We start from the raw sequence: 14,060 nt of genomic DNA on the forward strand, positions 1-14,060 counted from the left end.
CTCATTTAAGTAATCAAATAGTAGTTACTGGAGTCTGGGAGGGTTATTGCAAAGTAAGAGATATAGAAAGGAAGGCTGGTGGGTATGTAGACATGCAGTTGAATACTAGGAATAAATCTTTTATTCTGTAGTACAGTAAATAATTATAGTTGATAACAACTGAATAATTCAAAAGAGCTTGAGTTGAAGATTTTGAATATTTCAAACACAAGCAATAAGTATCTAAGGTGATAAATGTCAGTTACCCTTTTTAAAATGTCACATTCTATACAACAAATATTTATACTTTGTCAATTAAAAATAAAAAATGTATTTTAAAATATACTCATGATTCATAATGTACTTTTCTCACTAGTGTTTTAGATTCTTTTTTATCAGTTTTGTTGTTGTTTGCTTGTTTGGAGTTTTTTTGTGTTTTTGTTTTGTCTAAGACGGGATTTCACTATATAGCTGAGGCTTCACAAGTTTAAATGCTGATTTAGAGTATTACATTATACAATAGAGAAGGTACAACACAGAAGTTTTTCTACCAAGTGGCCTTCCTGAGAGTCTAAATAAAAGAACCACATTCCATCTAATACAGAACAAAATTTCATCTGCTTGACACTGTCTAGAAATGTACTGATGGCTACCTTCATCTTACTGGAACTGGCCATCACTCAGAGACCACCAGTAAACTTTATAGAGCTCATCTGGGGACACATGGAAATTATTCTCATTTTTAGCAACTAATTAGGCCTAGATTTTGGTTAATATTAGCTTAATTTCTCTTTGGTCTTTTTGAGACAGGGTTTCACTATGCAGTTCAGGCCATCCTTGAACTCACTTTATATCCTAAGCTGGCCTCGAACTCACAGCAATCCTTCTGCCTCAGCCCCCTGAGTGACAAGATTACAGACATGCACCGTTATGACCAGCTAATATTAGTTTAATTTCATGACATTCTAGCAGTAAACAACCATTAGGTGAGTTAATAGCAGAGCTCTGTACCAGACAGAGTCTGGGGAATAAGCATTATAACGAGGCCTTGCATTAAGTGATTTAGGACAGCATGCTTTGCAGTTCTGGGGTAAGCTATTGAAGTGACAGGAAAAGGTCTCATGCATAGGTTGACAGGAAGGAACCAGGTACTGAGAAACTGCAAAATTAAGGATGAGACCCCAAGGCCAAAACTAGGAAATCAGGAGCTCAGTTCCTCTAAACTAGGACAAGCAACACTCAAATCCCTGCCTGAAAGTACTTGTTTACCTCCATTTTGAGACAGGATTGGTGCCAGAGACTGATATGAAAACAAGAGTTCAAGGTACAAGCCATATTATATTGAATCTTTTAAGAATTTTTAGAGAAAAAATTTTAAAATGATAAACTATATATAACCTCCATGATTTGATGTTCCTCTTACTACCTAACAAAAGCTTACGTTTCAATCTTTCTGAATTTAAGTTTCGTTAGTCTATTGATAATGCCACGTCATTATTGAAAATTTCCACGTCATTCCACATTCTCTGCAAGAATGTATGCAGAGAAAATATTTGACTTCATGATAACCATTTCGAAGAAGCATATCCAGGAAAGATGAAACTGGAAACTTTGACTTACATTGTTTTACAAATACACTTCTTTGAAGGGGCCTACTCAGTTTTCAGCCCCATCTATTCTGCTTCTCTCGAGCTTTTCAGGCTATATATTTCTTGATAGTAGATATAAGCTATATTTTTCTTGGAGTAGATAAAAGCAAAAGTGTTTTCTCTTTAGTATTTCTTAATAGTTTAAAGATTATAACTTCCTTAACTTCTCAAATATGTATTTTTTATTTTGACTTTCAAACTATAGAGTTTAAATGAATTTCTTAAATGACTGACTTTTATAACCCTTTTCAGTTTCTCATCCCTTTACTTCACAAGTAATAACATCTGATGTTACCATTTTTGAAAGACTTCCATTTTAAAATGCATGATATTGAATTGATAATTTTCTTTTTATCAATTAATATTTTAATAAGTAAATGAACATAATTCAGACCTTTTGATGTTCAGATTAGTTTTCCAGAGTGACTTCCATGTATATTTATTGATAAGTTTTTGCTGTAGTAGTGATTTTGAAGGAAAATGTATCATTCACTGAAAAATAAGTATTAAAGAAACTTAGGTTAATTTTTGGCTTTAGAAATTAATTTTAAGGGCAGAGTATGTAGCTCAGCAGCATAAGCACCTGCCTGGTAAGCATGTGGTCATGAGTTTGATCCCCGATACCAAAAAAAGAAAGAAAGAAATTTTAAAAGTTGTGTTTCAGTAAACAAAATGATGTTCAAAATGAAGTCTTAGCCAGTGAATACAGATGTACTTATATTAACTCTTTTTGCAGTATAAGGATTTTATACCTAATGACAGCTTCATGCTGGTGTGCTTCAGGGCAACAGCCGTAGTTTCTTAAAGCCCAGAATATTAACATAGTTTAAGATCACTGACATTTGTAGCTGTCCACATGATAAGAGGGACAGTATCTGGTTGATATAATTTCCCACTTTTATTTATTTGTGGTTTCTTATAAGTGTTCATAATGTAACATTAGAGGGTTTCAATTTTTTTAACCTTTGCAGAATTCAAAAGCAAGCTGTCTCTTGAAGGTCTGAGTTCCTTCTGACACTTTTTTAGTCAGGTGACCTATAGCTGCCCTTTAGAGATTCACCATAAAGTCTGTCACTGACTCCATGAATTCTTTAAACTTGTGAAAGATGAAAATCACACACAGCCAGTAGGAAACAAAAGAGAAAGAATTTATTAGCATCACACAGATTACAGTAACAGGATGGCCTATAGACAAACAGCAAGGAGGCTGTTCCCTAGACAGAGAAGCCCAGTGCTTGTACTGCACGATTATGTTTTCTGTAAAATCATTAATATTGTATAAGGAATGTAGCAGTCACATGGTGCATGACCATGAAGCAATTCTGAAACACAGGAACCTGGTTTTGCACTCACTCTGTTTTATACCTAGAGTCCTGCAGTCCCCCTTAGTATTTCTTTTAGCATGTAAATGAGGGTCTCAGTTACCTTCAGTGAGTTCTCAGGGGAAAAAAGTGACTCATACTGGCTCAGAGCCTTCCTGGTTTTGTCTAAAACAAAGATGGTGAGGTATGGTGACAAAGTCTGGTTGGAGATCTTTCTGTTTTTACCTCAAAACAGTGGAGTGGGATGAGATTGGTATACCAGTTGTTTGGCTATAGAGGAATATGTTTTCTTTGTTAGCCACCAGATGTCATAACCTCCTCAGCAGTCTCAATTAAGCCTCCTGCCTCAGAACTTCATGGACTGTTTCAGAATTTCATCATCTATATCAGCTTCCTATACTGTGAACTTTAACTTGATCAGAACTCTGTCACAATAAAAATGATCAAATAAAAGCTTCATCTTGTACCATTAGATCTTTCACTCTGAAAATAATCTGTTAATAAACTGCAGAGAATAAGGATGTAGACTTGAGAATTTTGCAAGTAATGGGGCTTATGTAAGCAGAGCATGATTAAACTAAACTTACATATTTTCATTTGTCCCTGAAGCAGTTTTAATCTTCCATAGCACTGATTCCATAGCATGAAGACTATCTCATTAGTTAATATTAAATACTCATTCTGGAAACTACCCATGATTAAAAGAGTTTAAATAATAGTTGTGTAAATACATTTTGAGGTTTTGTTTGGCAATTTCTATTTGTACTTCTGCTTGCCAGTAAATTTCAGATTTTTGTTTGGGCACTGGTAGTTATGATCTTATTTTGGTAAAGTTGAAACGAAGACCAAATGATCTCTAAGGACCATTCTAACTTTAAAATAATTTATTTTCAGCGAACAGAAGTGATCAGGAAAACCCCTAGTCTGATACAAACTTGGGGATAATTATCAAAGCCAATGGCAAACATTACTTTTATTGGTGATTTATTAAAAAATTCTCCTGAGGGCTGGGGATTTAGCTCAGTGGCATAAGTACCTGCCTTGTAAGCATGAGGTCATGAGTTTAATCCCCAGTGCCAACCTAAAAAAAAAAATTCTCTGTAAAACTTAGAACAAGTAGAGATTGCTTAATACTGCTGATACTATTCAACATCACTTTTATAGACCTAAAATGCTATTAATTAAAACAATGAAGTATAAATACTGAAAGGGAAAGCTATAACTGTCACCATTTTGAAAGAAGTCACAATTATCTACTTAGGAAATTCAAGAAAAAAGTCATTAATGTTAATGAAGGAGTTTAATAAAGTAGCTAGATACAAAGCAAATATACTAAGGTCACAACTTCACCACTCAAAAATAACCAAGAGAAAATATAGAAATAAAAGGTTGGAGTGGCACAAGTCAAAGGCCTACACTGCAAACTCCTCCTCTCCCCCATGCAGCCTTGGCATCTCACTCCTCAGAACCTGGTAGGGCCTCAACCAGCAACCCCAAGCAGCTGGGGAGCTTTGGTACACCGTGTGGCATGAGATGAAGGCCTGTACAACATACTCCATCTAGCTTTCCAACCTTGGTACACCACTAAGAACCTGGTAAAGTCCCTCCCAGCAACTGCAAGCAGCTGGGGAGCTTTGGAGTGCCATGTCAGGTGTGCTAAAGGTCTGACTCCCAGTTCACTCCCCCAACTTGAAGTGCCTTTGCATACCACTAGGGGCCTGGTAAGGCCTGCCTAATGAACCCTGTTCAACTGAGGAAACTCCCTGCAGTATGGACAGACATCTTAAAACGAGAATGCAAGTGAGACCTTTCATTCAGCTTTTCCAGGGGAATACAGGAAAACATCAAAATGAAAGAGCAAAATACAATCTCAATCCTCCAGCCCATCCCAAACATGCCTAGGGGACGTGGACATAGAAGAAAATGTAAGTCATACACCTGAAACTTCTGGAATGATAGCAACTGAAGTTAAGAAACATGAAGCTGTAAAGGAACTCATATCAGAAATAATCTCCCAAGTAAAAGAAGAAATGTTAAGCATAATAAAAGAAATGAACACATCTAAAGAAGACATAGTTAAAAAAATTAGCACTACAAAAAGATGGAAACCTTGAAAGAACAATGTAAGAAAGAAACAGTGCATGAAACAGGTTCAAAGAGATATCTAGGAAATCAAAAATTCCTTTGAAAACAGGCAAAAAGCCACCTCAATGAAAGTGAAGATAGACTTTCAGACCTTGAAGACAAGATTGCTAGTGAACAAGAAATGTCTTAAAAATAACAAGGAATCAGGAAATAACTTCAAGTTGCAAGATGATGCAAAAAAAAAAAAAAAACGTAAGATTGATAGGTATAAACAAAAAAGATGGCAACACAAATGATATCAAAAGACTATTTACAGAAGTAATAGCCAAATATTTCTCAAACATGGGAAAGGAAATGGACATACAGATAAGTGAAGCATATAGAACTCCAATTAGCCATAACCAAAATAAGTCTGCACCAAAACATATCAACATCCCAATGTCAACATCCCAGAAATTCAACATAGGCATAGAATATTAAAAGCTGTGAGAGAGGACACAAGTCATCTATAAAAGAATGCCCATAAGAATCCCAGCAGACTTCTCAACACAATGAAGTCAGGAAGAGCATGAAGTGAAGTATTTCAGATCTTAAAATGACTTCTAACCTAGATTGATGTACCCTGAAAAACTGTCCTTCAACATTGGTGGAGAAATAAGATACTTCCATGACAAAGAATAGCTGAAGAACATCATGAACACTAAGTCAGACCTGCAAAGAATACCAAAAGATATTCTAGATAGACATAATAACTATGACTCAACGACCCCAAAAGAAAACACTAAGCAAGGCAAACAGGGAAAAGGTAAAGAATCAACAGCAGGAAGATAATGTGACAAAAATAAGCCAGTATATATCAGTTATAACCATTAATGGCCTCAACTCATTAATTAAAAGAAACAAACTGACAGAATGAATCAAGAGACAACATCCAACCGTATGCTGTATATAAGAAACCCAGCTAACCCAAAAGGAAATTATTAGATTGAAAGTCAATGGAAGGAAAACAATTCTTCATGCAACAGGACCCCCCCCCCCGCAAAAAAAGGCAGGAGTGGCTGTTTTGTTTGCAAACAGTGTGAACTTCAAACCAAGAATGATGAGAAGAGATAAAGAGGTCACTACATAATAAGGGGAAGACAAGGAGAAGAGATAACAATCCTAAATATATATGCACCAAATATGGGAGCACCCAGCTGTGTAAAACAAGTATTAATAGAAACAAAAAATCAAGCAATAATACAATTATAATGGGAGACCTTAATCCCCTTTGACACAAAGAGACAGCTCAACTATACCAAACATAAAGAAAGAACAGAATTAAATCAAACTTTTGAACAAATGGACTTAGTAAATGTATACAGAATGTTCCACCCAATATCAGAATATATATTTTTCTCAGGTGCATTCTTTAAAGTAGACCTTATACTATCCCATAGAACATGCTTAAGAAATAAAAAAAGAATTGAAGTTATTCCATGCATATCATCTAATCATAGTGCTATAAAACTGGAAATTAATGACAAAAGAAACTGCAAAAACTCCATAAACAAATGGAAATTAAATAATAAACTCCTGAACAGTCAATGCATCACAGAGGAAACTAAAGAAGAAATTAATATCTACAAGCAAACAAAAATACAGTTGCAACTTACAAAATCTGTAGGATGCAAGGAAAGCAGTCCTCAGAGGAAAATTTATTGCAGTGAATTCCCACATCAGGAAAACAGAATAAAGACAAATAACCTGATGCTACACCTCAGACATCTAGAAAAAGAAGAGCAAGTCAAGCTCAAAGTCCAAAGAAGGGAGAAAATTATAAATATCAGAACAAAAATCAACACAATAGAGACTAAGTAAAAAATACAAAGAATTAGTGAATCAAAGAGTTTGTTTTTTGAACAAATAAATAAAATTGTTAAGATCCTAACCAATCTTATTAGACAAAGGAAAGAAAAACTCAAATTCATGTAATAAGGAATGAAAAGGAAGCAATCAATAAGACCGTGTGGAAATACAGAAGATCATCAGTATCTGCTTTGAAAAACTTTACTCACATAGGTTTGATAACAAAGAAGAATAGATTCCTAAACACATATGAATTACCAAAGCTGGATCAAGAAGATGTAAAACTGCTGAAAAACCTAATTGCAGTTAATGAAATTGAAAATGTAATTAGAACCTTACCAACAAAGAAAAGCCCAGGTCCTGATGGGTTCACTGCTGAATTCTATAAGAAATTCAAGGAAGACTTAATGCCAACCCTCCTCAAACTCTTTAGTGAAATTGAAAGGGAAGCAATTCTCTCTAACTCATTCCTAATGCTAAAACCAGAGAAAGATCCAGCCCAAAAAGAGAACTACAAGCCAGTCTCCCTAATGAACATAGATGCAAAAATCCTCAATACTGGAAAGTAGAATGCAGTAAGTCATCAAGAAGATTATACACCATGACCAAAAGGGATTCATCCTAAGAATACAAGGATGGTTCAACAGATGCAAATCAATAAACATAATACATCATTGTCAGTAGAGCCAAAGATAAAAGCCACATGATCATTTTGATAGATGCAGAAAAACCTTTGATAAGTCCAACACTCATTCATGATAAGAATCCTACAGAAAATTGGAATTGATGGTCTTTACCTCAATCTGGTAAAAGCAAACTATGACAAACCAACAGCCAGAAAAATCATATTAAGTGGTCAAAAACTTAAATCTTTCATTCTATAATTAAAAACAAGACAAGGCTGTCCATTATCACCAATCGTATTCAACATAGTGCTAGAAACATCAGCTAAGAAATTAGACGAGAGAGAAATAAAAGCAGAGTAGAAAAGGAAGAACTTAAATTATCATCATTTGCAGATGACATGATACTGTACATAAAAGACCGCCAAAACTCCAGTGAAAGACTTCTAGGTATAATAACCAAATTCAGTAATGTAGCTATATTCAAATCAGCACTCAAAAATCAATAGCATTCCTGTACACAAACAACAAGCTCACTGAGAGAGAATTAAGAGAAGCCACACTCTTTTAACAATAGCATCCAAAAAACTGAAATACTTAAGAGTCAATCTAACAAAGGAAGTAAAAATTGTATTCAGTGGAAATTACAATACTCTGAAAAAAGAAACCAAAGAGGATCTCAAAAAATGGAAAGACTTTTCTATTCATAGATAGGAAGAACAAACATTATGACCATGGTCATTCTCCCAAAATTGCTATACAGATTTAATGCACTTCTAGTCAAAATACCATTAACATACCTCAAAGATCTAGAGAAATTCCTAAAATTATTCTGGAACCAGAAAAGACCTAGAATAACAAAGGCCATCCTAGGCAACAAATGCAAGGCAGAAGGCATCAGAATCCCTGACGTGAAGTTATACTATAGAACTACTGTGACAAGATCAGCATGGTACTGGAATAAAACAGACCTAAAGATCAGTGGAATAGATTAGAAAATAAGACCACAACTACTAACACACTAAGCTGCTTTTTCTTTGACCAAGGAACCAAACATGTCCCCTGGAAGAAAAATAATCTCTTTAAGTGCTTCTGGGAAAACTGTTTTCTCATGTGCCAAAAACTAAAACTAGACCCATGCCTGTCACCACTTGCTAAACTAAAGTCAAAATGTATCAAAGATCTAAATATTAAAACAGACACACTAAAACTTCTAGAAGATAAAGTAGGTAGAAATCTTGAAGACGTAGGAGTAGGTAGAGAATTCATGAACAGGAATCAAACTGCATCGGAAATACTTCCCAGAATCAACAACTGAGATCTTGTCTTATTAAAAAGTTGTTGCATGTCAAAAGAAAATCTCCAACAGAGTGAAAAGTAAACCCACAAATTGGGAAAAAAATAACTTAGTCAACTGTCCCTCAAACAAAAGACTTCTGTCTACAACATATAAATTACTAAAAAAAATCAGACCCCTAAAATTCAGAGACCCAATCAATGGGCATCTGTGATGAATATGCACTTTTCAGCTGAAGAACTACAAATGGCAAATAAATGTATGAAAAAATGTTCAGCATTATTGGTCATTAGAGAAATGCAAATTCAAACAACACTGAAATTCCATCTTACTCCAGAAAGAATGGCCAGGATCAAGAAAAACACCAATAACAAATGTGGGAGAGGATGTGGGGAAAAGGAACTCTTCTGCACTGTTGGTGGGAGTGTAGACTGGTACAACCACTGTGGAAATCAGTGTGGAGATTCCTCAAAAAACTGGAGCTGGAAGTCCCATTGACCCAGCTATTCTACTTCAGAGCATATTTCCAGAAGAACTGAAAACAGAATCCACAGTGATACATGTGCACCCATGTTTATACTAGCACAATTTGGAGTAGCCAAATCTTGGAAACAACCTAACTGCCCATCAACTGAGGAATGGATAAGAAAGAGGTAGTATTTTTATGCAATGGAGTACTAAGCTATAAAAAATGATCACATTGAGGCTTTTATAGGTAAATGGGTGTGACTCAAGGCCATACTCATAGGTGAGATAAGTCAAAACTCACATGTGTCAATACCATATTGTCTCCCTAGTGTAAGAAACTGAAAGAGTATATAAGATAGAAAAATCTTCAATAAAGATTGTAAAAGGGTAAGAAACTGCTCAAAGGGGAAAAAATAATTCAAGGAAAAGGAGAAAAGAAGGGAAAAGAAGATATAAATGTGTAAATATATATATACTTAAGATAGCTAAAAGGATTGCAACTACTAATTTATTAGTTCTTGGACAAAACAGTTAACATTCATAGAATTAAATCAGTTTTGCATGTTGGTATCTGGTAATCTGAGTAACTCTTTTGAGATAACTATGCACAATAACAAGCTTAGTTTTGTTCCTACCACCTTGTTTTGAAAGCCCATGTTATTATTTTGGGCTCTTTGTTATTATTTATTTCTCGTTTATTTGTTATTTTCCTTTTATTTTGTTATGTTTTTCTGTCTAAATAATGGATAAATGTACTTATATAGGCCTATACATGCCTAGAATTTCTCCTAAAGAATTTACAATTGATTTTATTATATGTGATGGTATGAACAGCTACTTTGAAGAAAACGAAACATTATGGTAGCCATTGCTGATTTTCTATCATCTTCTTTTGAAGTCCAATAATGCTTGTGTTTTGTATGATTTAACTTCAGTATACCTGAGGTATGGAAAGATGTTTTGAAGAAAACAAGACACATTATGGTAGCCATTGTTGATTTTCCTATTGCCTGATTTTGAAAGCCCATAATGCTTTCTTTCTTTTGATCAGGTTTATACTAATTTGTTTTGTTTGAATTCATTGTGTGTGAAGATATGGACAACTATTTTGAAGAGCTGCAGACATGGTAGCCACTGTCAATTTCCTGTTATCTTGTCATGAAATTCTGTGTTTCTTGCATTGTTTTGTTCTCATCTGCTTTGTTCTGTTTTGTTTTGTTTTATTCTCTTTAAAATAAAAACATAGAGAAATAAAAGGTTTCCATTCCAATTCATATTACAAAGAAACTATTAACATTTATGGGAGTAAGTCTGCCAAAAATATTCACAATTTATATGAAGAAACTATAAAACTTTGCTGAAAGACATAATTGGAATACTTGAATAAATAGTCATCTGTGTTCCCAGGTTACAAAAATCAATATTGTGAGATTGTCATGACTCCCAGCATTAAACCAAAATTCATCTTCCCAAAGAACATACCAGTTTGATTTTAAAATATAATTTACCATATTTATTTCCAATTTCATCTCGAAGAGAAAATTGTGTATCAGTCATCACAAATATTTTCTAAAAGATTGACAACGAGAGTCTTTTTTTACCTTATGAATATCAAAACATACTCCAAGGATATAATATTAAGAGTATGGTGCTGAGTAGAAAAAAAAACAAAATCAGAGATTTTAAAAAACAATTGAAACATGCTTTCCTGTTCTACTTTCCATCTAGTCACATATTCAAGTCTGATGCTACCAGCCTACCTAGTAATGTGACTGTTCTGAAATCAGGCCAGTCAGGACAACACAGGGAAATTGTTCAGTTTGTACCAATCTGTTTCATTTGAGCGGTACCAACGTGTTTTTTTAGACTGTGTTATTTATTATACTTATCAAGTCCAGGCAGTAGAAGTAGCAACAGGTTGGCAGTACCAGAAAACCCTTTGAACACTCAGACTCTATTTTTATGTGTAGATCATATTCTTCCCATTCAGAAAGTGGTTTTTTCTCTAGGATACAAACCATTCCCAAATTCTTCCCTAAGCATCTTTAAGGTGATGCTAAATAGACTTGGGGTATCACCCAGTGCTCTTTTGTATAAGGTGTTGAATATTGCTCCAGAACTCACACAGTGGAGTTCTAATGAAAAACTTTTTGTGTGGTGAGATTTTTTTTTTTAGAGGATGCAAGTTTTTCTGTAGTTCTTGTTTTATATCACTTCATTGTAGAGTGAATTAGAGGCAAAAATCCCGGGCCAGAACTTTAAAACTGTAGGAAAGTAGTAATGAGTGCTTGAACAAAAATAATAATATAATGATGCTTGAACAAAGGTGTTGGCAGTAGATGTATGTGAGGAATTAGAAGGGAAACTGCAAGCTTTATTAATTGATTGTTCTCAAAAGTGAAGGAGGAGAAGGAGTTAGCATTAGCTCACACAAGGTACATCAAATTCCCAGGCAGTAAACAGATTTGGTATGCTGTGGCAAAGGATTCACTGTGCTTAAGGAAGGGAAGTTTGATTAGCAAAGACAGGCACCTCAGGAGAAATAACTGCAGCATCATGTGGAGGCAGAATTTGTAGAACAAGTGCATATTAGGTTCTAGCAAAAATAGACATTATGAGCAAATAATTGTGGTAGAGAAATTAGACTGAGACATGACTTGAGATTGTAGTAAAAACACAATGGGTGCTCCTTAATTAGTGGTCACTGCTGAAGTTCACTGAAGATAAGTCAGGGTTCACTTGGGTCACTCATAGTCCTTAGGAAATGGCCTACCTAGAACAAAGCGAATTATGGCTTCCCTGCCCTGAGAGGAAGAGGAACCTCCTGGGATAGATGGCGGAAATATAGCTACGGTCTTTAGGACTGGCCAGGGGATTACTGCCCATTTCTGTCATTGCATTGTTCAATTTCTCATATTTTGCCCATGACAGAGCCAAGAGAATTTCCCAATGCCTTTGAACTGCTTGAACAGTTGTTATTAAAATACTATCAAGCCATCTTGTCTCTGGCATTTAAGTAACTGTAAACTGCCTAGAAGCAAATTGATAGTATGTACAAGAAAGTTTACTTTCACTATTCAGTTCTACTCTTAGGGATTAATCCCAAAGAACTATTTGTGAATACTTCTATATGGCTTCAAGCCTGGTTATTATGTCTTTGTTTTATAATAGTAAAAATATTCTTCTACAATTTCTAGAAGTGATTTCCTACTATAATACTCAAATAGGAAAATAACCATGATATATTTATAATCATAAAAGATTATATTGCTGAATAGTGCATAAAGTATAATCTCATATTTTGACAAAAGAAAACAAACTTAATTTTAAATTCTATTTCCAGTTGTTTATATTAACTACTAGAATATTTAGTGACACAGAAAAATGGCCTTGTATCAATTATTAATGAGTTCAAATGAATAACTGTTGAACTGTATATGTGGTTTAATTCCATTTCTATAGCCAAGAATAATAGAATAACTATTACCTATATTTTAAAATTCTATTTTCTTTTCCTTAGTAATTGTCACGAACAGCGTATTCAGCTTTTCAGTTTCTTCTTTTTGGATTTTGGTGACAGACTTCTTAAATAAATAAGCTAATATACAGTGTATAATAAATACCCAGCCAGTGCAGGTGTTCTGTCTAAAGATACTATAGACTTCGTGATTTAATCTTTTCTACAGCTAAAATTAAAAAAAAATTCACAGATCCTCTGAAGCACTAGTTTAAAAATCTTGAAACTCTTAATGACATTCATGGGTAGGATGTTTCAAACCTTAATTCATTTTATTCTGTGAACAGTTTATTTTTTATAAAATGATTAAGGGTATTCACAGACATAATATTTTTTATTTTACACTTTTTCAGTTTGTTAATTTAGTTTTAATGTAACTCAAAGTATTTATCTTCTAGAAGGGAGTGTTGTTGCACACGTCCAAATTTACTGTTTTCTTCACTTCAGGTTGCTGTTGGAAGAACAGATATGGAAGACTTAGACCTCTGTGCTACCTCTCGGGAGAGGCGATTTCGTTTGTTTGCTTCTATAGAATGTGAAGGGCAGTTATTCATGACTCCGTATGATTTTATTTTGGCTGTTACAACAGATGAGCCCAAATGTAAGTATATAGTTTAAGTAGTCTTAACAGTTTTTCCAAACTTTATTCTTCTTTTTTGTATGTATGGAGCAGAGCACAGTTTTTAGAATAACTAACAAAATAACATATTTCAAAAAGGCAATATGCAATATAGTGTTGCCAGACTACTATTTCTTACAGACCTTTACTCATCTCTCTTCTCTTTAGAAATTTTCAGTCGCTCCTGTTTTGACATAAAGCAAGCTTTAGCACTATCTTAATTTTGATATTCTTTCTAAGAGATTTATATTTTGCATGTTCATTTTTATACCCAATCTGAACAAAGTAACTCAGAGGACCAGCTTTAAAATTAGCTCTGGCCAAGACTTCTACTTACGTCTCTTCTGTATTGGTCCAGCTCCCACAGTGTTAAATGTAGGATGAGTGCCACAGCAGTGGTTCTCAAACTTTTTGACATTAGACATACTCTAGTAAATCTTTTAATACTTAGCTTAATAAAAGAAAGTTGGATTCTCATTGGGCTTTTATATTTTATCTAATGTGCTGTTTTTCATGAAATGCATGAATATAGAGATAGTAAGAAAGAGAATATTTTAATTGCCTTTTCTAAAAATTATGGTTGATGTTGTATCACAACTTGGCTGTTAAGCCTCAGAGGTGTTGGTGAAAGAGCAGAGAGCACAGAGGGTTTC

At 34.3% G+C, this 14,060-nt stretch overlaps 1 protein-coding gene across 3 annotated transcripts in view; it reads left to right on the plus strand.

The window, feature by feature from the left end:
• Positions 1 to 14,060, plus strand: part of Micu3 (mitochondrial calcium uptake family member 3) — an 88,314-nt gene that overhangs the window by 20,468 nt on the left and 53,786 nt on the right. For all 3 annotated transcript variants that reach the window (XM_063234599.1, XM_063234600.1, XM_063234601.1), the window contains exon 2: positions 13,236 to 13,389. In XM_063234599.1, the coding sequence (XP_063090669.1) occupies positions 13,236 to 13,389 (154 nt within the window). The remainder of the gene's footprint in view (positions 1 to 13,235; positions 13,390 to 14,060) is intronic.

Source organism: Cavia porcellus, unplaced genomic scaffold, assembly GCF_034190915.1.
Source record: "Cavia porcellus strain 051 isolate PalLab524CR breed Dunkin Hartley unplaced genomic scaffold, mCavPor4.1 scaffold_24, whole genome shotgun sequence".
NCBI classification, from domain to species: domain Eukaryota; kingdom Metazoa; phylum Chordata; class Mammalia; order Rodentia; family Caviidae; genus Cavia; species Cavia porcellus.